Genomic DNA, 25,608 nt, shown 5'->3' on the forward strand with positions numbered 1-25,608 from the left:
CCTTAGAGATCTCTGTGCCTGGGGAGAATGTCCTTCACTGCTAGACATCCAGAACACTGCTGTATCCATATTCCACCAGCCTGCCTTCTCAGTCACTAGGAGACAACAGTGCATTTCCCAATGTTGAGACACACTCAGTCACTTTGTGCTACAAGCTCATAGTGGCCTCACTGCTAAGGACACAGGAAGCTGCCTGACTGCCAAGTGAAGTAAGGTCAGGGAACCCCACTGGACAAAGATTGTGAGTAGGGTGGCACACTCCACCACTGAGGCCAGCTTGTGGCACAGAGACAAGGAGCCAAGGCACTTTTAGGAGGACAGTGCAGTGGTATTTATTTAGAGAACAGGCATGTTTCCATGTTACTTAGTCATACTCGAGAGCCAGCCAAGTTTGAATAATGAAGGTGCCGATGAGTCATCTTCCTCACTGATGAGCTGTCTGAACAAGGAGCCAGGATGTGTCGGGTCACCCTCTCTGGAGAGTGCTGGGGGGCCAACCTGCCATTGGATGTAGAGGAAGTTTTGCATTAAGAATCCACCCCAGCCTCCTGCCCACTCCTCTCACCGCATGCCAGGAGGCCACACAGCTCAGCAAAGCCCAGAAGCACAGATGGCTCTAGGGAGAGGTTCTGTCAGTCAGGGTTGGAAAGGATGTAGGCCAGCTTGGGATTCTGTAGTGACAGAACTCAAGTCTGAGGATGAGGCAAAGCCTAAGAATAAACGTGCATCTCTCTCCCTGCTCTTCCTTGGTAAGGTGGAAGTTAAAAGGCTACTCGGGTGACATGGAGACTAGTGTTTAAGGACCATGAAGGTTTTAGCAATAATTTTACTACTACCACCCAATTTTAAAGCAGATGTCTAATAATAAAGCAAACAACACTGTAAGAAGAGGAGCTGTTGGAACTCTCACATACACATGTACACAATACAACTCAAATACCCAGGAGGACTCCTGCAGGCTTAATGGATGGCATCCCACTGAAACAAAACGGGTATTAAGAAAACACGAGGAAGCAAATTTTCTTTTCTTCCCACCCAACTGAAAACCATGGAAGTTGAAAGCCATCCCCAGAATAGGAAGGTGTTCTCCACATCTGTCTGATGACAGTGCCAAGTCGGCAGTTAGTCTGTCACCCTCCTGACTCTATCCCGTGCTGTACATCTTCACAGCCTTTCTGCCTGAGGCTACCTGGCAGTCTCCAAGGGCGTCTTCACACTTCCCTTGGCCTTAGCTGTTGAACCCTGTACTCTCAGTGCCACATTAAAGCCGCTCTAGCGCACGGTCTTCTGTTCCTGCTTATTTCCGTGGGAGCTGGGCCGGGGATGGGCTCACCTGGGCCTGGGTTTCGGCGCCTCTGCTTGCTGTCTTCATCTTTCTTGTGCTTGTCATGCTCAGTGGGAGGAGTCCAAACCTCCAAGAAAGCAAAGAATTTCAGAGGCCTGACCCATCCCGGCCCCGGCCCGGCCCAGCCCAGCCAGCAGAGCCTCAGAAGCACTCACCTGATCTGACTTGAGGCCAGGGGTAAAATATTATGCACTTCCTGGGAGTTGAATGTATTGCTTCTGGGGGCAAATTGATTCTCTGTATGAGTAACCAGTCCAAAGAGAACCTGCAGGGCAAGAAAGGGGGAGCAGCAAAGGGGATAAGTGACCACCAATAGTTTACTTATTTCTGTCATTTTGGGGAATGTTCTTTTTTTTTTTTTTTTCCTGAGGTAGGGTCTCACTCTAGCTCAGGCTGACCTGGAATTCACTAAGTAGTATCAGGGTGGCCTTGAACTCATGGCGATCCTCCTACCTCTGCCTCCCAAGTGCTGGGATTAAAGGTGTGCCACCACACCTAGCTTGAGAATTTATTTTGGGGGCTGTGTGTGCAGATGAGTGTGCTCCCATGTGCAGAAGCCAGAGGGGGACAGGTCAGGTGTCTGCCTCACTTCCCCATGAGCCTCACTGGACCTGGAACACACTGACTTGGTTAGATTTGCTGATCAGGGAGCCCCAGACAGGCACAGCATCCCTTGGTTTCTACATGGTGCTGGGGCTTCAACTCAGATCCTCGTGCTTGCACAGCAAGTGCTTTTGCCCAGGGAGCCATCTCCCCAGCTCCTAAAACTTGTTTTTTTTTTTAAGGAGTTCAAACTTAAAATTTTTTTTTCATTTATTTGTTTATAAAAGAGAAAGAATGGGGGCTGGAGAGATGGCTTAGCGGTTAAGCGCTTGCCTGTGAAGCCTAAGGACCCCGGTTCGAGGCTCGGTTCCCCAGGTCCCACGTTAGCCAGATGCACAAGGGGGCGCACGCGTCTGGAGTTCGTTTGCAGAGGCTGGAAGCCCTGGCGCGCCCATTCTCTCTCTCTCCCTCTATCTGTCTTTCTCTCTGTGTCTGTCGCTCTCAAATAAATTAAAAAAAAAAAAAGAGAAAGAATGGGCACTTGGGTCTTTAGCCACTGCAAACTCCAGATGCATGAACCACCATGTGCATCTGGTTTATGTGGGTTCTGGGAAATCAAAACTAGGACCTCGGGCTTTGCAGACAAATACCTTAACTGCTAAGCAATCTCCAGTCCCCAAATTATTTTTTTTTAATTTTTATTTATTTGAGAGAGAGAGAGAGAGATACAGAAATAGGCAGAGAGACAGTGGGCACACCAGGGCCTGCAGCCACTGGAAATGAAGTCCAGATGCATGTGCCCCTTGTGCACCTGACTTATGTGGGTCCTGGGGAGTCGAACTTGGGTCCTTTGGCTTAACAGGCAAGTGCCTTAACCACAAGGCCATCTCTCCAGCCCCCCAAATTAGTTTTTTTTAAATACATATTTTTGAACGGGTGTGGCAATGCATGCCTTTAATCTTAGCACTTAGGAGGCAGAGGTAGGAGGATTGCTGTGAGTTCAAGGCTACCCTGAGACTACATAGTGAATTCTAGGTCAGCCTGAACTACAGTGAGACCCTACCTTGAAAAACCGAAAAAAAAAAAACAAAAAAAAACCCAGGTATGGTGGAGTATGCCTTTAATCCCAGCACTCAGGAGGCAGAGGTAGGAGGACTGCTGTGTTGTGAGTTTGAGGCCAGCCTGAGACTATACAGTGAATTCCAGGTCATTCTGGACTAGAGAAAGATCCGACCTCAGCCCCCCGCCCTGCCCCCACAAAAATTACTATTTACTTATTGCTAGCAGGCAGAAACAATGGGTACACTAGGGCCTCCTGCCATCACCAATGGGGAGCCAAACGCAGGCTGGCAAGCTTTGCAAGCAAATACCTTCAAAGGCTTAAGGCACCTTTCCAGTCTCCAAAATGACTCTTTAATTACTCCTATGGATGAGAATCTCTGGTTGTGTAGTTTTAAAATTTCTCTTTCTGAGGCATGCGTGGAACTTTCCATGGCTGCCCAGGGTGAGATTTTACCCACTCCTCACTGGCACCGCTCTCACTGTGGCACCGCTCTCACGGCTGTTTCTGACTTACAGAAGTTCGCTGCACCAGTCGATTGAGGTTGCTGTTGAGGTGTGGTGTGAAAACATCCAGGTCAAACGGATCAATGAGGGCTTCTAGGCGGTCAGTCACTTTCTCAACTCTGAGAGAAGAATTAGGATCATTATTTGCCACACTTTAGGACAAAAACATTTTTTTTTTACTGTACTGTATTTATTTTACTTTATTTTATTTTTTGGGTTTTTGAGGTAGGGTCTCGCTTTAGCCCAGGCTGGAATTCACTATGTAGTCTCAGGGTGGCCTTGAACTCACGATGATTCTCCTATCTCTGCCTCCTGAGTGCTGGGATTAAAGGCATGTGCCACCACACCCAGCTTGTATTTAAAATAAAAACAAAATCTTAAATTTGTTTTTACAGTGGCAGAGATCCTTGAGGTGGGTTTTACTCAGTTGAGTTGCTATCCTCGTATTATCTTGACAATCACTGGATATACAGTTAAGTCCATTCACCACACCAAACAGGAATGAGGTTCAGCCTGTTTCACCAGACCATGAATTCATCCAGCAAATGGTTGCCACTAACTAGCTGGTAATGTACACCCTTGCCGTGTAAGAAAAACCCAGTGAATGTGCAGGAAGAGGCAGGTTGTCTTCCTTGGAGGGCTCTCAGAAAATGGCTTTGAAGGGTCCTCAACATAAGATGGAGTCACATCCCAATTTAATTACAAGGTGATTCCAGACTCAGCACCAGAACACTGTGGTCCAGCCTGCCTCCCATGATCATCAGGGCTTGCAGCAGTGTGAGCTCACACTGCATATCAAGTGCTAGCCCAGAAGATCCAAAGTCAACATGTGAACTATGGCCCATGCTGGGTGGGCACGGCTTTCCCAGCACTGCAGACAAATCCTAACGGAAACCCTTGTGAATAGCAGACGGCACATGAGCATAAGGAAGACACGGCCTGGGAGGGCAGGAATAGACACCTGGAATCTTGTTTGCTCCGGCCACTCTTCACCTCCTCTCCCTTGGTGGTCAGGACGATGCTGAGGTAGCGTAGGTCATAGAGCAGCTGCAGGGCCCGATTCTGGGTCACAGGAAATGCCCCTTCTTTCTGCAAGTGAACCCCAGCCGGTTGAGAGGTGACTATGTGGATGGATGAGCAGCTGTGGGTTCTGGTGCGCTACAGCTTGGTACAGTTCCAGAAGGTGCTGTTCATACTCTAAGGGCCAGGTGAATTTCACAACAGGCAGGTTACAATAGAACCTGGGTCTTCAAACTAAAAAGTTAACAGACGGGAAAAGACCCAGCCCTAAGTGCTGAAGAGAGCCACGGCAAAGAGGCAAAGCTTCCCATGTACAGGAGAGCTACTGTGAGCACTGAGGCCCAAGACAGAAGATACTGACTTCCCTAAATCAGGACTGCCCCTGTCTTGAAATGTTCCCAATAAAACGGGAATATAAAGCCAGATGTGGTGGTGCATGCCTTTAATCCCATCACTCAGCAGCCAGAGGTAGGAGGATTGCTGTGAGTTTGAGGCCAGCCCAAAACTATGAATTCCAGGTCAGCCTGGGTTAGAACAAGACCTTACCTCAAAAACACACACACACACACAATAAGTAAATAAATAAATAATAAAGGGAATATAAGTAAAGGGCCAAAGACACCAGAGAAAGCAGGAGGGTAGCTGAGGCTGAGAGACTTCATGTGTCCCTCCCTCACACTCACCCAGCACCAGGCACAGGTATGGCTGAAGAAACCTGCTACCCACTGACCAGTTTATCTGCATGCACGGATCCTAAGTAGACCAAGAGGTTATTGACTTGCCCAGAGCCTGCAGTAAGCAAATTGTTCCAGGACAAAAGGCTGGGCCTGGTTTTGTTGTGAACACTTTTACTTTGTCCACTGGTCCTGAAGTAGGTTCTCCATGAAAACCTGGTCTGCCCCTCGAGATCCATTGTCACCCGCAGAGATGGAATCCTCTCCTAACATATGGAGTACACTTAGAGGACCGAGGCCTGGATGGGTGATGCTAACCCAGTATGTGAAGTGCCCAGATCCACGCTGCGTTGTTTGTCACCAGTGGAAAACATTCAAATCCCTACCTGCATCTGTTTTCCTTCCTCAAGTTTCTCATAGGCAGCTACGACTTGAACCATGCAGTGTTTCAGCATCTCTTGAAGAGTCACTTTGGGCAAGGCATGGCCTCCAACTCGATTAATTTCCTGGCACAGGCTAAACAGGAAGGACTGTACGTACCAGGACGGCTGCAAGAAGAAAGCAGCAGCAGATGACAGGTGGAAGGGGCCAGGCCCTCGCCCTCCGCTCGAGAGTCCTGTGCCGCCTTCCGCCTTCAGCAGAGGCCGTGCGCAGAGGGCCTCGCTTCACACTTGCTTTTCACTTTATCTTCAGCAGCCCTCTAATTACAGGGGTTCCACAGGGAAAGCACCCTCACCTGACATCCCAAAGTCTGCTACCGAAGTACTCCTACATCCTGTCCCCAAAGGACCCTAACAGTCACTCTCAGCTGCTCCTCAGGTGGCGTTTGCTGACATGGTCCCACGTTGTTCTGCACGCACCCGCCCCCCCCCCCCCACAAAGTTCTTTCCCTTGGTGGCTCACCTGCACAGGGAGGCGGATCTTCGAGGTGACACTGCCCCCAGACTCTGTCTCCTCCTGAATCTCTATTTCCTCCCAGCTGGTGGCTGTAGCCAGGACTGAGCCGGCATCATTTAAAAGCAATGACTGGGTGAACCCATGAATCAGGACCTGCAGATGAAGGGGGATCCACACGTCCATCTGGGGCTCTACAGTGCTGGCTGAAAACCCAGGACCAGCATAAGATGCTGAGGTGAAGGGTGGGGTGGTGAGTGGGGATGCCACTCCTGACCCCTCAGCAATGAGAACGTGGTGCTAGTCACCCTCCTAATGCCAGATGTCACTTGGTCACAGACCAGTGGTGACCACAGGGGTCACTGTGTTTACACATGAGGACAGGAACTATAGTTCGCTATCCAGGCAGAAAGCTTCTCATTCTCACATAGAAGGAAAACAAATGCCGGGCGTGGTGGCGCACGCCTTTAATCCCAACACTCGGGAGGCAGAGGTAGGAGGATTGCACTGAGAGTTCAAGGCCACCCTGAGACTACAGAGTTAAGTCCAGGTCAGCCTGGACCAGAGTGGGACCCTACCTCAAAAAACCAAAAAAAAAAAAAAAGAAGGAAAACAAAATGCAGGTTTTCTGGCTACAAGCAAACAGAAAAGGTAAGAGAGAAGGTTAAGTAACTGCAATCAGCACCATAACTCCTCTGTAACCTCTGCGTGTCACCGAGGGCGGAACCCGAGTGAGACAAGGGGAGGCAAACTGGGGACGCCATGCGGCCCTGTCACTCACTGTCACCACGGCTGAGCTCCAGACCCGGTAGCCCATCACACTCTGCTGGAGGAGCACTTCCTTTACTTCCTGCCACTTGGCCTGAACCGGAAGGACTTCCTGAGATTTCCCTTTTCCCTGCTTTTTCAGAGTCCTCGCCTCCCTTGCTGGCTTCTCAGAGCTGCTGGATTTTCCCACAATGCACTGCTTCAGGTGTGGGCACAGTTCTCCCAGGGACTGGCAAAGTCTGGCCATGAAGAGGGCTGCATGTAGCTTGGGGCCATGGAGAACATCCTGCTGGCCTTGCATGGCTGCATCAATGCCCTGCAGCTCCGCCTGGATGTAGTCCACGATGCTCCGGATGCACGCCACCGAGTGGGTGCACAACATGTCCTGCACGGTGCCGGCATCTGCATACCTGTCGAAGGCAGAGTTCCTGGCCTGCTGCGTGGCAGTGGTGCCCTTGGACAGGTGTGCATCACTGCAGGGAAGGTAGGCCAGCAGGTCATCCAGTTTAACCTTCAGCCTGGAATCCAGGGCAGAACAGAAGCTCTGTACACAAGGGCTGACAGCTTGAGCTTTCATAGCGAGGCCACTGCTGGCAAACGGCCCTCGGTTTGCCACACTGACCCAGGCAGCATCCGCAGGCAAGTCACTGGGACTTTCGGACCAGAGGAAGAGAGACATGTTCTGCTCGAAGTGGATGTGTTTATTGGATGGGGAGTCGCTGGTGCTGCCCTCAAGTTCCTGCAAAGCTGAGACCAGAAGCTCTTTGGAGCTACTGGAGATGGACTCAAATCCTTCTTTGCTCAGAGTCTAAGAGAGAATGAGAGGAGACTTTTAGTCATGGTTACTTCAAGGAAAGAGTTGAAATCCCAATTAATCCCAGCCGTCCTTTTTTTTTTTTTTTTTTAAGAGATAGAGAGAGAGAGAATTGGCATACCAGGGTCTCCACCACTACACTTGAACTCCAGACGCCTACACCACCTAGTGGGCATCTGCAACCTTGCACTTGCCTCACCTTTGTGCATCTGGCTTACGTGGGATTTGGAGAGTGGAACATGGGTCCTTGGGCTTCGCAGGCAAGCGCCTTAACCACTAAGCCATCTCCCCAGCCCCAATCCCAGCCTTCTGAATGCTCTCTCCCTAGCCAGTGGTACAGTGTGTCTAGAAAATGTCCCCCACAGGATCATGTGTCAATGGAGCTTGGAAGGTGGGAGGCAGGGCTTTAGTGCAGGAAGCAGATCACTAGGGGTGTCTCCTTTGGGCTGTACCTCACTCCAGTCCCAGTTTTCCTGCCTGCCAGGAGGTGAGCCAGATGCACGTGCTCTGCTTCTCCAAGAGTTCCAAACCACAGAGCCAATGAGCACAGACTGAGCCCTCTCACAGCACGAGCTGAAACAAAGTTGTTCTCCCTCACGTGGTTTGGAAAGGAACTGCCGGGCGTGGTGGCGCACGCCTTTAATCCCAGCACTCAGGAGGCAGAGGTACGAGGGTCACTGTGAGTTCAAGACCAGCCTGGGCTAGAGTGAGACCCTACCTCAAAAAAAAAGGAAAGAAAAAAGAAAGGAACTAATATGGTACATGGTGCAGCAGAGAAGATGCTGTTGTGACAGGCCTGGGCTTCTTCCTGGCCACCTGACAAAGGCCTGTGTCTTTCAGCAACAGAATCTACATTGAGCCAATAATAAGGGAAAGAAAACCATAAATGGTGGGAGGTTTCCAACATGGACAAAAGGCCATGCTCAGCCAGGCGTGGTGGTGCACACCTTTAATCCTAGCACTCGGGAGGCAGAGGTAGGAGGCTTGCCATGAGTTTGAGGCCACCCTGAGACGACATTGTGAATTCCAGGTCAGCCTGGGCTAGAGCGAGACACTACCTCGGCAAAAAAACATACAAAGACCATGCTAGCGTTGGCCACGAGATGAGGCCTCATGATTTCCCACCTCACCTGTAAGCGATCCAGAAACAGCTTCTGCACCAGGTCCTCCCAGAACAAGAGCGGCTTCTCCAGCAGCCGCTGACACACCACCTCCCAGCTGTGGTTAGCAGACTCGTTGGTAAGTAACTCCCATATGGCATCTCGGATCCCTGCGAGACCTTTCATGCTCTTCACGTACAGAAGTAGGTTGGTGATGCCATTTTTAATGTCTTCATTGCACCTGTAACAAGATCATTTTCCTTAGGCGCCATCAGATCCAAGGTTTTCACATTATTGATAAAAAATTCTAAAACCCCATTTGAAAACCTGTGACCAGAGCACGTATGTATGTGTATGTTTCAGAGCGTTTACCAAAGCTATAAATCAGGTTGGAAAGATGAATCAGCAGTTACAGCGCTTGCCTGCAAAGCCTAAGGACCTGGGTTCAATTCCCCATGTAAGCCAGATGCACAAGGTGGAACACGTGTCTTACATTTGTTTGCAGTGGCTAGAGGCCCTGGCATGTCTCTCTTTCTGTCTGCCTACTTCCCTCTCTCATAAATAAGTACACAAACAATAAATAAATAAATAAATAACAAAAGCTACATATCAGCAAAGCACATTTCAGCCTGGATTGGGGCCTGCAGCCCTCTCACCAGGCTGGCTCTTGGTTCCCCAAGGACAGAATGTTTAAGCCCCATGGAATAGCTTCGAGATCAATACATTAAACAAAAGCACAGCCACTGGAGAACTCTAACAGAAGGAGAAAAAAGTCTTACTATTTTGAAGACAAATGCTTGGCCTAGGGTGGAGACTCAGTGGATAAACTGCCTGCCACTCAGGACAGAGGACCTGAGTTCAGATTCCCAGAACTCACGTAGCAGCAGATGCAGTAGCACTAGAGCCTATAATCCCAGCCCTCCCCCAGTGAGATGCGAGTATGCAGCACGGAACAAAAGACTTAAGCAAGGTGGAAGGTGAGGAACAACACCTGCGAATGTTCTCAGACCTCCACATGCATGCTGTCGTACGCACACCCCCACACAAAACTGCATACACACACACACGAGGGAAAAAATTCTTAAGCCTCCCGCAACAGGTGCTAAACGGGTGCAAAGGTAGTGATGGTCTTGAATGGTGGCTGACACATGGTGACTGCGATGTGGCTTAGGCCACATGCAACGTGCTCGGAGGCCAAGCCTGCGTCAGGGATGCTCTTCTTAGGTACTTACGTGTCGATCCACTTCCGCAGGGTGTCTCTCAGGTACTCCTGGCTGATGGGAAGTGCAAGGGTTCGGAGCACTGGCTGGAACTCAATGACGGAGGCTGGCAGGTGCCTGAACCAGCTGCACAGCTTCATTTCCCCCTGCAGGACACCTGCGCCCTTTCCTAGACAGAAGGCCAAGTGAAGCACAGTCCAGGCCTTGCTTCCAGAAGTCTAGTTATTCTGTGGCTGGGTCACACTGAATAAGGCCACACAGCAGGGTAAGGAAAGAGGAGTGGGGCCGGGCATGGTGGCGCACACCTTTAACCCCAGCACTGGGGAGGCAGAGGTGGGAGGATCGCCGTGAATTAGAGGCCAGCCTGAGACTCCATAGTGAATTCCAGGTCAGCCAGGCTAGGGTGAGACCCTACCTCAAAAAACCAAATAATAATAATAATAATAATAAAAAAGAGCATACATGCAGGCTCCTTCTGCCAGGGGCATGAACCTTCTCTCACAACTCCTCCATCCTGCCGGCTGAGAAGAAAGGCCAAGGCCAGAAGGGAACGCATGAGGGCAAAGTGAGTGGAAGGAAGAAGCAAGTGCTGACCAGCCCTTGACTTTTCTGTCTGGGCCTTTTGTTTTTTGTTTAAATCTGAGTGGTCTGACCATGTTGCCCAGGCTGGCTCCAAACGTGGGCCCCAGTGATCCTCCTGCCTCAGACTCCTGAGAAGCTTACGACTATCTATAAGTACAGGCTGCTGTGCCTGGCAGTCTGACATTTGAAAACAGAATGTAGGTTGATCATTTCCATTTTCTCACCATCCAGTGTCCCTTTAAGATCTAAGGAGACAACCGATGGTGGCCTGTCCTGACCAGTGAGGTGCTGCTCAGTCCACAGGCCTGCGCTGAGCGGCCTGGGAGGTGCCACTCCCTGCACTGTGCATGAGGCCCCTTGGCGCTTGAAAATAGAGCTCTTCTGAGTCTGTTTTCCAATACCAGGACAGAGCAGCCAATACTCACCTTTCATGAGGGGTTGGCACAGTACACACATGTACAGGGAGTCAGAATGCCCGAGAGAGTAACGCTCAGCGAAGGGTGCCCTCACTCAATGAGGAGACTCGCTAGCTTCATGTGGGTACCGGGAAATCGAACCCGGGTCATTAGGCATTGCAGGCAAGTGCCTTAACCACTGAGCCATCTCTCTCGCTCCGTGCTCATTTCTTTTCTACCTTTGCTCTCCCTCCTTGGTGGACATGTGGACAGTTTCATCTGACCCACTGTCCTGCAATTCCATGAATCTGTCACTTTCGTGGCTGACAACATCCACTCTCATGGCCGCACGTCCTGGTCGTATGGGTGTGTCTGAACAGACCTCGCACTGCTCTGACCCGACGCCCCTGCCCACTCCCCAGTCCCATTTCAGGGTCTCAGGGTTCTCTAACATCACATTTACAATTACGAACTCATCATCAGGTCCAAACTAGCTCCTTTTCTACTGAACTTGGACATCTCCCTGCCCACATGCTACAGAGCCAATCCATCATCCAGTCCTCTCCTTAACAGATGTCCAAGATGCTCATTTGGTCCATCTCTGTCTTAAAAACAAATAACCAATTTTTGGTGCATGTGTATGATGTGTCTGTCTGTCTGTGCCCATGTGTGTGCGTGTGCCATGGTGCCCATGTGTGTGCGTGTGCCATGGTGCCCATGTGTGTGCGTGTGCTATGGTGCCCATGTGTGTGCATGTGCCATGGTGCCCATGTGTGTGCGTGTGCCATGGTGCCCATGTGTGTGCGTGTGCCATGGTGCCCATGTGTGTGCGTGTGCCATGGTGCCCATGTGTGTGCGTGTGCCATGGTGCCCATGTGTGTGCGTGTGCTATGGTGCCCATGTGTGTGCATGTGCCATGGTGCCCATGTGCCGGTCAAAGGCAACTGCTGGGTACGGGTCCTCCTCTTCCCTCTTCTGATGCAGGGGCTCACGTAACTCCCAGGCTGGCTGCTCCTTGGGCTTACGGCAGATCCTGCCATCTCCACCACCCTCCTCCAGGCATGGCTGCAATCAGACACCTACAACAGCCTCTGTGGGTGCTGGGGTTCAGAATTCAGGTAACTCGCCGTGGGAGGCAGAGGTAGGAGGACTGCTATGAGTTTGAGGCTACCCTGGGACTACACAGTGAATTGCAGGTCAGCCTGGGCTGGAGGGAGACCTTACTTGGGAATAAACAAACAAACAGAACTGAGGTAACTCATGCTTGCATAGCAAACACCTTATCCACTGAGCCGTCATCCATTTAGCCTTATCTCCACTGCTCGCTTCTGACCCAAGTCCCCGTGTGTGACCCTGGACCACACTGACAACCTCTCAAGTGAGTTCTCAGTACCCTTCTACTCCCACAGGACTCAACTGTTACTTGAAAGCACTCGTGTATTTAATTACAGCTGGGAAAATGCCACCCAGCAGAATTACGGGATGCAGGGGCACATGCAGCAAGGAACCTGACCAAGCCGGCAAGGCTCTGGCAGACTGTCACCGTTCTCTGGATAAAATGCAACCTGCCGTGGCCTGCCAGCGTCCACATTATGTGACCCCTCACCAAGCCTCCAGCCTCTTCTCATGCGACCCTCTCCCCTCACCCCACATACCTCAGCCTCACTGTTCTTCAACTCCTAGATACACTGACATCCCACTGCCTCAGGCCTTTGAGCCCCTCTTCCCTCTGCCTCGAACTCTCTTCTTTGCCTTCCTCACCTGATTAAATCCTCTTCAACCTTCACCTTTGACTCTGAACATCACTTCCCCCAGGCGTCCTCCATGGTCTCAGTAAGATCCGTCCACCCTGTTCCCAAGACGGCAGGAACCTTGCATTTACAGCAGTGAGCACTGCAGACATCCAACAAGAAGCTGCGCGTTTTCAAGTTCAATCCTGCCTCTCTAGACTACGCCCTCCGCCTGTCTAGTTGACTGCTGTGTCAGAGCCGGGTACACGGCCGGGACGCAGCGGACGTGGGGTAAGGAGCAGCTGAGCGAGCCAGCAGATGCTGGTGGGAGCTCACCAGTAGGGTGCTGGCACGTGATGGTCTCCAGAGTGGAGAAGAGCAGGCCGCAGGGCGGGGACGGCTCTGGCAGCACACCTTCTGGCAGAGTGTAGAAGAGGGCATGAGCCTGGTTCAGAGTGGTGGCCAGCAACTCCACCAAGGAGCAGATCTGGACCTTGATGCCAGCGCCTGGGAGAAGAAAGCACTCTCTTTTAAATCATTTCCTTTGGCAAAGTCTTGCCCACCACCACCCCCCACCTTCTATCTCAACAGAAAGGACAGTTTCAGAAAGGACACCCACCGTGGTGAGGCTGGTTGAGAAGTTTTTGGATAGTCGCCTTTCTGGCCATCAGGAAGTCCGTGAGGGCTTGGCGGGGAGAGCTCTCCTCTAAGAGCATTATAGAGCAGAGGGCCTCGGCCACGGCTTGGTCAGACACAGCCTTGCATTTGAGCAACATCTTGCTTTCATGCAAAATTGTTGACCTGGAAAGAGGTGACCCTGGTCAACGGGGAATCTTCAACATTCTGGGTAAAATGCCTTTGGTGCACCAGACTCCGAAACATTGCATGGAGGAGACCTGGCCATCATCTGGGACCTAGACACAGGCCCGGCTTACCGGAAGTGACTGGCTGCTGCCACCTGCCGGATGAGGATGGGAAATCGCGAGAGGATGGGGCTGTATCTGGAACTGGAAGAATCCAGCTGGAGCAGGCCGTGCAGGTGGCAGCAGAGCAGGTACAGCTGGGTGGCACGGAGGTACTGAGAGGCCTCCATGGCGCTCCAGATCTTCTCAGGAATTTCTAGCAGCAGTTTGATCTGGGCAGCCATGCTGTGGAACTTCTCCTGGGATGGTGGCTGTGGCTGTAGGGAAGGACAGAACCAAGTTAGAAGAGCAAACCACAGAAACGACAGGGCTGACTTCTACAGGCGTGTGGAGAAGTCGGAGATGCTACGCGTTGACGCGTGTGTGGGGTGCAGTTCGTGGGGGGACAGGCGTATGGAGGCTAGAGGTGGGTGTCGCGTGTCTGCCTCTAGCGCTCTCTGCCTTATTTACTGAGACAGACCTCTCACTGAACCTGAAGCTCACCAACTAGCCAGCTAGCCAGCTGCCTTGGGGACTTTGTCTCTGCCTCCTAGGGCTGGCGTTCCAGTCCACACCAGCACCAGGACCCACGTAAGCCAGACGCACAAGGTGGCCCACGCAAGTGAAGTTCCTTCACAGTGGCTAAAGGCCCTGACACACCCATTCTTTCTAACTGCCTCTTTCTCTCTCTTAAATAAAAAAAAATTAGCCTCCCTACCCCCCCCCCAAAAAAAAAGCTGGGTGTGGTGGCACACACTTTTTTTTTAAAAAGGTTTGACGGTTTCATTAAGCTGGACTCAGTGGTACTTAGCAAGCACTGAGGTCTGATATAAACTTGCATCACCATCTGGTTGTCAGCGACTTTCTCAATGGCAGGGAGTGCCGTGCACTGCATTCCATGTGAAAAAAGAAAGCTCCCACCTTTTCACTTCTCTGTAAGAGGGCAGCAGACTTCTGAGCTGACTCTGCCACCCTGTATCAAATCTTCATCTGCCCCTCTTCATCTCACTGTGCCCTCTTGTTTCCCAGTTCTCTGTGAGCACCCTCTGTGAAGGATCTGTAGAGGGTTGCAGGGAGCTAGCTAGCTTTGGCCCCTTCATGCTTTTCTGCCCTCTACCATGTGAGGATTTAGCAGGAAGCCCCCACCCAATATGATATTCCACCATCTTGGACTTCTCTGCTCCTGGTGTGGAGAGGGCCCTCACAGAACAGAGGACAGCCGCCCATCTGGGTGTATGCAGCAGCTCTGGAGCCAGAATGTGCCCCGTAGCTTGGAATCGCATACTACTGTATTATGTGGAAATCATGCTAATTGGCAAGTGGTTAATCTCTGTACAGGCTAATAAGCCTGGGGACATGGAAGACTATGCACCTTGGGTGGAGTTCCTTGAAGACAAGAAACTCACAGCTTCTCCAAAGATGTTTTTCTGATAAATATAAACAAATAACTGGTGATCTGATCTGTCTGATGCTCAGACTCCCGGTAGCTTTGGCTGCCTGAATCTGAATAAAAGCACCAGTACTCAGTTCAGGAGCACCTGAGTGCGTGCCCTGAGCCTCTATCAAATCCTATGCTGTCTGGCATGTGTTCATCTTCCGTTCATCCAAACACGCTGGACGGTGGACACAGTATTTTAGTGGGGAGGGGACTGATGAGAAGTGGGCTCCAAGGAACCGAAGAAAAACATCTGCAGCAGGCTGGTCAGCATCCTTAAGCCTACCTCCTCTCCCCCTCCCCTCACCCACAATCAACAGTGATAAATTTAGTTTTCCTACAAGTTCAACATAACCAGTCAGAATATGAGTGTCACCCTGCATGAGACAGAGACGAAAGCATACACAGGCGATGTCCCATTGCGTTCAGGGCTCACCCAGCCTTTGGATATGAATGACTCCACTGAGCCTGCTTCCTGCATGCAGCCCTTTGGGTCTTCATCCTCCCCTCCAATACCCGATCTGTGGGATAATGAACTTCTTAAAGTATTTTGCTATAGCTGCATAACTGGACTAAGACATGTTCCCATCTCAGCTGGCCTCTGAAGGACCCAAGCCAAGACTTCCTTTAGAGCATATGATAAATGCATTTTGGTGATCAAAATCTCAAAATGTTCTCTTTTTCTCTCAAATGTTTTTGTTTGCAAGGAGAGAAAAAAGAGGGACACAGACAATGGGCTGCCAGGGCCTCTGGCTGTTGCAAATGAACTCCAGACATATGCAACCACTTGGTGCATCTGGCTTTACATGGGTACTGGGGAATCGAACGCTGGTCCTCGGTCATTGCAGGCAAGTGCCCCAGCGGCTGAGCCATCTCTCCAGCCCCCAGAATGCTTTCTGCTAATATTCTAAAGCATTCACATTGTTTTCAATCAACTTCCCGTGAATTTATTTCCTTGACTAGAATGTAAGCTCTTTCAGAAAAGGAACTAGGGGTTCCGTGTGTGGCTTGAATAGAGAAGTTACCTAAATTTTGTAGGACTGGCCAAGAATATCAGTTAGGATAACTACACATTTCTTAAGTCAGGGAAAGTTGGAGCTAGCCTGCAATAAAATGGGAAGCACAGCATGCATCAGCCACAGCTTAACACTCAGTATGGGGAAGGATGAGGTCCAAAGGATGGCCAACCTCCTGTGATGTTTCTGTGTGCAGCCCAGTCTTCTGACAGAGAGCTTTCTTTTTTTTTTTTTTGCGAGGTAGAGTCTCGCACTGGCCCAGGCTGACCTGGAATTCACTATGAAGTTTCAGGGTGGCCTCAAATTCACAACAATCCTCCTACCTCTGCCCTTTGCCTCCCAAATCCTGGGATTAAAGGCTGTGCCACCATGCCCAACTTTTTTTTGAGGTAGGGTTTCACTCTAGCCCAGACTGACCTGGAATTCTCTACATAGTCTCAGGGTGGCCTTGAACTCACAGTGATCGTCCTACCTCTGCCTCCAGAGTGGTGGGATTAAAGGTTTGCACCACCTGGCCCAACCGAAAAAGATTTTTCTGAAACCCAGTTAGTGTGAGAAAGTTCCAGATGTTAGCTAGATGGTATTTTCTTTTTCTATGTTGCAAACAGTTTTCTCAAATTCTCCATTTTACCTGTCTCAACTTTGATGTTTTCATCCCTAAGCCAACATTCCCCCCCACCTTTTTTTTTTTAAATATTTTTTTGTTCATTATTTATTTATTTATTTGAGAGCAACAGACACAGAGAGAAAGACAGATAGAGGGAGAGGGAGAGAATGGGCGTGCCAGGGCTTCCAGCCACTGCAAATGAACTCCAGACACATGCGCCCCCTTGTACATCTGGCTAACATGGGACCTGGGGAACCGAGCCTCGAACCAGGGTCCTTAGGCTTCACAGGCAAGCGCTTAACTGCTAAGCCATCTCTCCAGCCCCCCCCCCCCACCACCTTTTATTTATTTATTTTCGAGGTAGGGTCTCACTCTAGCCCAGCCTGAACTGGAACTCAGTATGTAGTCAGGCTGGCCTCAAACTCAGTGGGATTAAAGATGTGCTACATTATGCCTGGCCATCTTTTCTTCTTAACTTTTTTTTAAAAATATTTTTATTTATTTGAGAATGACAGACAGACAGGCAGGCAGAGAGAGAGAGAGAGAGAGAGAGAGAGAGAGAGAGAGAGAGAGAGAGAGAGAGAGAAAGGGAGAGAGAGAGAATGGGCGTGCCAGGGCCTCCAGCCACTGTAAAGGAACTCCAGACGCGTGCGCCCCCTTGTGCATCTGGCTTACGTGGGTCCTAGGGAATCGAGCCTTGAACCAGGGTCCTTAGGCTTCAGAGGCAAGCGCTTAACCGCTAAGCCATCTCTCCAGCCCCTCTTCTTAACTTTTTTAGAAAAAAAAATATTTTTATTTATTTGACAGAAAGGAGGAGGAAAAAAGAGAATGTGCACCCCAGGGCCTCCAAACGAATTCCAGACGCGTGCACCCCCTTGTGCATCTGGCTAACATGGGTTCTGGGGAATCGAACCTGGGTCCTTTGGCTTTGCAGGCAAACGCCTTAACCGCTAAGCCATCCCTCCAGCCCTCTATTAAGACGTTTTATTGACAACTTCCATAAGTACTGGCACTATGCCGTGATCATAATCCCCTCCGTCACCCCCACAGTGCGCATTCCTGCAGGGCAGAGGGTGCTGGTCCAATACTAGAAGCACTTGGGGGTGTAGTCAGTCATGGGTCAGGGGAGGAAGACGGGATGCCCTGAATAGAAGGCGCCCTAGCTCCCCAGAATGCAGCCGTGGGCAGGGAGAGTGGGGGGAGGGCCTGAGAGCTGGTGCTGCCCCCCGACTCCCAAGGGCACGGCGGCTGGCCCAGGGACGGGGCGCGGCGGCTGGAGGGGCGCGCGGGCGGCGCTCGGCGGTTCCGGGGAAGGCGGCTCGGGCAGGGCCGAGCGTCCACAGGGCCCCGGCGTCGTCTTCCCAAGCGGGCCCCGCGCGAGGCGAGGGCGGGCGGGCGGCGTCGGGCCGGGGGCCGCGGGGAGGGGCCGGGGCGTCGGGCGTCGGCGCGTCCGTCCGCGCGGGACTGACCTGCGGCGCCCGCGGCGGCGGGGCCCGGGGCGCGGCGCGGCGCAGGCGGGCGCAGTACTGGTCCGTGGCCCTCACGGCGTCCAGCAGCCCCTCGGCGCAGCGGCGCATCTGGCCGATGGTGTCGGCCGCCTCGATCAGGTCGCGGTACCGCTCGCCCACCATCTGCCGCAGCTCCTCCTTCTTGTGCTCGATCTCCGCCCGGACCTGCCGCTCGAGCCCGCGGATTTCTTCCGCCCCGTGGGTCTCGAAAAGAGCCGCGGGGTCGCGCAGATCCAGGCGCTTCAGCGCCGGGGATGCCGCCGTGGCCGCCATGGTGCGCTGGCCAGTCCGCGGCGGGTCACTTCCGCCCGACAACACCGCCCCGCCGCCATCTTGGATGAGGGCGGAAGTGCTTCCGCCCAGTACGGAGCCATGTTTGTTCTGGGCGGCCTGGAGGCCCCGCACTCCTTGGGACATGGGCAGGCCTGGCTTTGATGGCTTCTCCCCTACCTGCTTTTTTCCTCCTTCTCTATTCTTTTATCTTTTCATATGTTTTTTTTTTTTGTCATTTCCTTTTATTTTTCCTTTTTCTCCTCCCTCCTGCTTTTCTTCATCCCCTTTTCTGTCTCCTTTTCTTCCTTCCTTCCCTCCCTTTCCTTTTTCCCTCCCCTCTCTTCTTTTTTACTTTTTCCTATCATTTCTTTTTTTCTTCCTTTTTATCTCATCCTCTCTTACTTCCTTCCCCCCTTCTCCCCTCCATTTCCATTTAGTTATTTATGAGGGGAGGGGGCAGATAGAGAGCCACGGCAAACAAACTCCAGACACATGTGCCACCTTGTGTATCTGGCTTTACGTGGTCACTGGGGAATCAAACCTGGGTCCTTTGGATTTGCCTGCAAGTGCCTTAACTGCTAAGCCATCTCTCCAGCCCTTTTCCTTTTCTTTTTTGACACTGTTTTCTTAAAGAGTTAAGCCAGGTCGCAAGGCTGACCATGTACCTGCAGGTCTGCCTTATGAGGACTAGGATCCCCTCCTGGCTGACTGAAGCCTTTCCTCCTTGGAGAAGGTTTGGCAAATGATCATAACTAGGTACCTGTGGTCCTTCTGTCTTTGCACCCTTCTAGACCTTCAAATTCCCCTTTCGAGCTTGGTGATCCCTTGGCCAAAGCATCTGACCTGGTGGACTGGTGGACACTGGGGCCAGCCCTCCGACTCCAGCTGCGGGAGTGTTGTGTCTTTCTTTCCAGGGTTGCTAGTCCAGTGCAATTTTAGAAACAAGTTCCAACCCATGTTTGTTTATTGGAAAGAATTCCCTTCACAAAGTCTGCTGTTGCAGTCAGGTTCGCATTGCTGGTAGAAATCACCCAACCAGGAGCAGCTTGTGGGGAAAAAAAAAGGTTGATTTTGGCTTACAGACTCCAGGGACCAAGCTCCATGATGGCAGGGAAAACCATAGCATGAGCAGAGGGTGGACATCACCCCCTGGTCAACATAAGGTAAACAACAGCAACAGGAGAATGTGCCAAACACTGGCTTGGGGAAACTGGCTATAATACCCATAAGCCTGTCCCCAACAATACACTGCCTCCAGGAGGCATTAATTTCCAATTGCCATCAGCAGGGGAACCTAGCATCCAGAACACCAATGTTTATGGGGGACACCTGAATCAAACCACCACAGTTGCCCTCTTAAGAGCTATGTCTCCGTGTTTCTGCCTGGGGCTTTGAATGGAGGCCTGGTGACATCAAGCTTCAGGGAGTGTGGCAGCTTCGTTCTGGTGGAGGTGCAGGGCTCACCTCAGCGTCCACCCTGCAGGGGTGATCCAGGCGGGAGGTCTACCTGTAGCTCCTAGTGCCTGTGCTGGTGGCAGCTGTGGGTCTCCAGTGGCATGCTTTGATTGGACATTTTTGAGTGTGTAGTACATGTGAGGTGTGTGTGGCATATGCACATGTGTGTGCAGATGCGCTCAGCGGTGTGCAGAGCCCAGAGGAGAACATTAGGTGTCCTTTCTCTGTCATGCCTCTGTGTATTTCTTGGACACAGACTCTCCCTCTGAATATGAAGCTGTGGTCTGATCTGATCTCTGCTCCCCACAGGACGGGGCTTACAGACTTGTGTGGCTACACGTGGTGGACTGAACTCAGGTCATCTCAGGCCTGCTCAGACTCTTATGCTTGCAGCAAACACTTGAGTCATCTTCCCAGCCCTCTTTGCATGTGTGTGTGATGCACATGTATGTGCACAGGCATATGGAGGGTAGAAGACATGGGCACCCTCCTCTGTTGCTCTCCCCCATTATTTCCCTGAGACGGAGTCTCTTACCTAAGCTGATGTTCACCTGGAGCCTCAGTGGTCCTCCTGTCTCCATCCGCCTCACTATTGGGGTTACAAGCTTGCACCCCATGCCTGGCCCTTTGGCTCGGTGCTAGGAACAGAACCGAGGTTCTCGACGCTTGCACAGGAGCATTCTTACCACTGAGCCATCGCCACAGCCCTTTGGTTGGACTCTGAATGTTCACCTTCCTTTCCCCCACATCACGAGCAGTCCCACCATGGTCTTGTTGACTAAGTTTGTTGCCTTTAAAAATCATACCAGGGTCTGTGGCTTGTTTAGGACCCTGACTGGCCTAACTCCTTGAGCTTCAAGCTCTGCAGGGAGAAACTGTCCACATATCAGTTAGGGTGGGACAGGTGCTGCCGGGAAGATGGCCGTTTCAGGCAGAGCAAAGGCCAGGCATAGTTGGCTGTCTCCTCTTCCCTGTGGGTTCTGAAATGGGGCCTGGCGCTCCCTACAGGTCCTTTTCTGGGGCAGAGTTCCCCTGACTGCCCTGGAGATGGCACTGTTGCTCCTCTTCCTGCAGAAGCAACCGCTGGAGGGCGCTGTTTCCAAGTACTTTTCTGGGCGCTGGCAAAGCTTCCAGTACTGAAAGAAATGTATCTTTCACCTTGTTTTCCAAACTTCCTTTCTTAGCTCTGCATACAGGGAGTAATCCTCTTCTCACAGCTTCTGCACATCAGTGAGAACTGTCAAAACCAGAAACTGGCCTGGCATGGTGGTGCATGCCTTTAATGCCAGCACTAAGAGGATCATTGAGTTTGAGGCCAGCCTGAGACTACATAAGTGAATTCCAGGTGTGTGTGTTAATGACTTTTGCAAATGTATGTTGTGTCTATGTGTTTGTATGTGTGTGTGGGGGGGGGGACACATCTGTGCAGGTGTTTCCACATATGAGCCAGAAGCTGGCAATAGGTGTTTTCCTTAATCACTTCCCACCTTGCTCTTTTTTTCTTTCTTTCTTTCCTTTTTTTTTTTTTTTTTTTTTTAGCTTTTCGAGGTAGGGTCTCATTCTGGCCCTGGAATTCATTATGTAGTTTCAGGGTGGCCTTGAACTCATGGTGATCCTCCTACCTCTGCCTCGTACTGGGATTAAAGGTGTGTGCCACCACGCCTGGCTTTTTTTTTTTTTTTTTTCTTTTTGTGAGGTAGGGTCTCACTATAGCCCAGGCTGACCTGGAATTCACTATGTAGTCTCAGGTGGCTTCAATCTCACGGCAATTCTCCTACCTCTGCCTCCCGAGTGCTGGGGTTAAAGGCGTGCGCCACCATGCTTGGCTGCTCCACCTTCCTTTCTTGAGAGAGGAGCCTCTCCCTGAACCTAGAGCTCACTGATTGGCTACACTAGCTAGCCAGCAAGCCCTGGAGATCCTCTTGTCTCTGCTTCTCCAAGCAGGTGGGGATTACAGGCTGGCATTGCCACACCCAGCTTCTCCATGGGTGCTAGGGATTCAAAGTAAAGCACTCTACCCATTGAGCCATCTCTCCAACCCTGTTGGTGACTTTCTTCCTTTTACCTTAGGTCCTGAGGTAAGTTATAACATTTCAAACATAATTTTTTGTTGTTGTTTTGCATGTGTGTGTGTGTGCTGACATCCTGTGCACTCGCCTGTGGTACTCGGTGGGCTCCCGTGCTGGGGCAGAAGGACATCACGTGCCCCCTCCATCACTCACCAGCCTGTTTCGTCCTGGCGATGGAGCCTCTTACTGCTTCTGGAGCCCCAGTGATTCTCCATTCTCACCTTCCACAGGACTGAGGTTACAGGTGTGCATGGCCACCCCAGCTGTTTACTTGGGTTCTAGACATTTGAACTGGGTGGTCTTGAGCCCCCTCAGGCTTTCGTGTGTGTGCAGGAAGCACAGTTTATCCACTGAGCCATCTCTCCAGCCCTCAAACCTCAGATGTTTAATAGATTACGTTTTGATTATCCTGGGTCCCTGAATCAAACCTGGACATTCTGCTGTCACAGTGACTGTAATGCTGAGCGACATCTAGACCTGCTGCCCACATCTTCTCTGGTTCTCCCCATAATCCTGCACATAGGTGGTGAGGCATTCTGGATAAAGCAAGATGTAGCAGGGCCAAGTGACCCAGCCGAGGTCTCAGAGCAGCTCCACATCTAAGGCTGTGCTCGGATCCTGGTCATTGTGACCCCCAAAGTCCTTGATCTTTCTACTTTATTGCATGAATAGCTTCAGAAAAAAAAAAAAAAATACGACTATTGAGTGACAGATGGCCCAGACGATTCTGAGCAACGTTCCTCACACTGATGCCTGCCCTAGGCCTGAGCAGGGGAATCCCTGTAGCTGTTCAGGCAGTTCAGGGAAAGAATCTGGGAGTGGATGATGGCTAACCTTGTCAACTTGACAGGGTTTAGAATTACTATAGAAACAAACCTCTGGTCATATCACCGAGAGAGCTTCTAGATTAGGTTAATTAGGATGGTGAGACATGCCTGAACTGTTAAGTGGCACCATACCGTGGGCAGGGGCCCTAGGCTGAGCAAAAAGGAGAGTCAGCGGAGCAGCAGCTGTCGTCTCTCTGCTTCCTGACTGCAGATTGATGTGAACAGCTACCACTAGCTCCTGCAGCATGCTTCCCCACCATGATGGACAGTACCCCCTTACCAGAAGCAAAACAAACCCTTCTTCCTTCAATCTGCTTTATGACAGGTGTTTGTCACAGTGAGAGAAGTGTTACAGAATGGATCTCAAAGAATTAGGGCAGATGCCACACAGGGTGGCCATGAGTGGCGGGGCTGGGGCGGGGTCCCGGATTAAATAAAAAGACGAGGGGCTGGAGCAATGGCTCCGTGGTTAAGACACTTGCCTGCAAAGCCTAACAACCAGGGTTCTGTTCCCCAGTACCTGCGTAAAGCCAGATGAACAAAGTGGCACATGACTCTGAAGTTCGTTTGCAATGGCTAGAGGCTCTGGCATGCCCACTGTCTCTCCCTTTTCTCTCTCTCTCTCCTTGCAAATACATAAAATATTAAAAAAAAACAATGAAAGTAGCTGGACACAGTGGCATATGCCTTTAATCCCAGCACTTGGGAGGCAGAGGTAGGAGGATCGCCGTGAGTTCAAGGCCACCCTGAGACTACACAGTGAATTCCAGGTCAGCCTGGGCTACAGCAAGACCCTACCTCAAAAACAAAACAAACAAATGCAAAAAAAAAAAAAACCCACCAAAAAAAAACAAAAAACGATGAAAGCCAGCTCAATATCAGTGTTCATCTCTGCCTCCTGACTGTGGACACAGTGTGATCAGCTGCCTTACCTCACACTCCATCATGAGTTCTACACCATGACGAGCCCTCAAACTGGAGCTCAAGTAAACCCGTCTTCAGTCGCTCTCATCACGTGCTCAAAGCCTGTCATGAGGAAAGGAGCTACTGCAGAGCACCTTCATGTCCTTCTGAGCACTGAGTGGGAAGAGTTCGTTTTCTTCTTTTGTGTGTGTTTTTGAGACAGTCTTACTCTGTAGCTCAGGCCAGCCTGTAACTTAATCATACAGTCCAAGATAGCCTTGAACACATGACAGTACTTCCTGCCTTAGCCTTCCAAGTGCTGGGATTACAGACTATGCCTGACCTTTTGTTACTAGGGATCTTCCTGCCTCAGCCTCTTCAGGGTTAGTATTAATACAGGTACATGCCAGCATGCCTGGCCTCTCCTTACTCTTTAATCAAAATATAAAGAGTGAATATAAAGAAGTGGCTTAAAATATAAGAGTATTCCCCAAAGGCCCATTGGCTAAAGGCTTGGTCACAAAGGTAATGCTATGGGAAGATGGTGGAACCTCTAAGAGGTTTGGTCTAGTGGGGTGTCTTAGGTCACTGGGGGTGTGCACCCTTGAAGAGGATTTGTGACCCTGGTCCTCTCTTTGCTCTCTTTCTGTCTCCTTACCATGAGTTGAGTTTTCAGTTCTGGTCTATGCTCCCACCATGATTTCTTGCCTCACTGTAGGCAGAAATAAACCTTTCCCCTTTATATGTCAGTTGCCTCAGGTATTTTGTTACAGTAATGGAAAGCAGATGAACACAAGTTTCTAACATTTTCACAGAAATCACATGTCTCACTTGGGACAGCCTGTAGCAGTAGCTGGGAAAAGGTCTAATTATATAGACATTGGCTCTTAGACAAAATGATTTAGTAAGATAATTGTAAAATATACCACAAATATATGTCACATAATCACAAAGTATCTACACGAAGAATGCATTGGAAAGGCATATGGGACTTTTACCATCAGTTGCCTAGTATTTGAAAAAATAAAAACAGGGCTGGAGAGATGGCTTAGCAGTTAAGGCACTTGCCTGCAAAGCTTAAGGACCCAGGTTTGATTCTCCAGGTCCCACATAAGCCAGATGCACAAGGTGGCACATGCATCTGGAGTTTGTTTGTGGTATCTAGAGGCCTTGATGCACCCATTCTCTTTCTCTCTCTCCCTCTCTCTCTTTGTCTCAAATAAAAATAAAGCTGGGCAAGGTGGCACACACCTTTAATCCCAGTACTCGGGAGGCAGAGGTAGGAGGATCACCATGAGTTTGAGGCCAGCCTGAAATTACATAAGTGAATTTTAGGTCAGCCTGAGCTATAATGAGGCCCTACCTCGAAAATAAATAAATAAATAAATAAAAATAAATAAATAATACAATAAAATACAGTTCGTTTCTAGATCACACCCACTGGAAACCCTGCTCCCATACATCTTTGAGGTCAGGTGGCTGCATTTTTACGTGGTCACATAATGGGCAGAGTGGACCTCAGAGCTTTGTCCCAAGCCCTTGTCAGTACTTGAGGGAGACCTTGCCAGGCACACCCAGAGAAGAGAAAGCTGGTGCGTAAGAATAAGTCACTGAGCAAAGTGGAAATCAGAAGTTTTGCTGGCCTTGCAGGAGAAATGGAAAGGGAGAAGGCAAAACTGAAGAAAAGGAAAGGAGGGGCACTGACCACAGATTGATAGAAGAGGGAAGAGCGCAACTTGATGAAGTGGAGGCCAGACTGCCAGTAAAAGTCATGTGGGGTCGGGGAGGTGCTGGGCAGAGGTCTACATGATGCCTGGTGGGATCCAGACCTTTGGTGTTTGCTCTTGACCCAAATACCACCGGGATTAAGAGCACCTAATGCCATCGTCTTGACGGCTTATCTTTATGGCAGTGTTTATCAGCCTGTGTCTACTGGAGGCGATATTCCTGGTAGAAGGGTGG

At 50.7% G+C, this 25,608-nt stretch overlaps 1 protein-coding gene across 1 annotated transcript; it reads right to left on the bottom strand.

The window, feature by feature from the left end:
* Positions 1 to 307: 307 nt before the first annotated feature.
* Cog1 (component of oligomeric golgi complex 1) lies at positions 308 to 18,402 on the bottom strand. Its single transcript, XM_045158739.1, has 14 exons — positions 18,081 to 18,402; positions 13,587 to 13,831; positions 13,271 to 13,452; positions 12,988 to 13,158; positions 9,957 to 10,113; positions 8,755 to 8,965; positions 6,824 to 7,618; positions 6,052 to 6,198; positions 5,535 to 5,696; positions 4,416 to 4,543; positions 3,465 to 3,573; positions 1,501 to 1,610; positions 1,334 to 1,412; positions 308 to 498 (listed from the first exon to the last, which is right to left on the bottom strand). Exons 1-14 carry the CDS (start codon positions 18,390 to 18,392, stop codon positions 361 to 363), a joined length of 2,946 nt encoding a protein of 981 aa, XP_045014674.1. The 5' UTR covers positions 18,393 to 18,402; the 3' UTR covers positions 308 to 360.
* Between the last annotated feature and the right edge of the window lie 7,206 nt (positions 18,403 to 25,608).

Source organism: Jaculus jaculus, chromosome 9 (genome assembly GCF_020740685.1).
Source record: "Jaculus jaculus isolate mJacJac1 chromosome 9, mJacJac1.mat.Y.cur, whole genome shotgun sequence".
In the NCBI taxonomy this organism is placed as follows: Eukaryota; Metazoa; Chordata; class Mammalia; order Rodentia; family Dipodidae; genus Jaculus; species Jaculus jaculus.

What these genes read in the sequence shown, in the direction of transcription:
- Cog1 (XM_045158739.1), bottom strand. Translation starts at nt 18,392, where the DNA reads ATGGCGGCCACGGCGGCATCCCCGGCGCTGAAGCGCCTGGATCTGCGC. An exon ending in CGCCGCCGCGGGCGCCGCAG is followed by an intron (nt 13,832 to 18,080) that starts GTCAGTCCCGCG and finishes CCTTCCCTACAG; the next exon opens with CCACAGCCACCATCCCAGGA. An exon ending in CTGGCCTCAAGTCAGATCAG is followed by an intron (nt 1,413 to 1,500) that starts GTGAGTGCTTCT and finishes GCTTTCTTGGAG; the next exon opens with GTTTGGACTCCTCCCACTGA.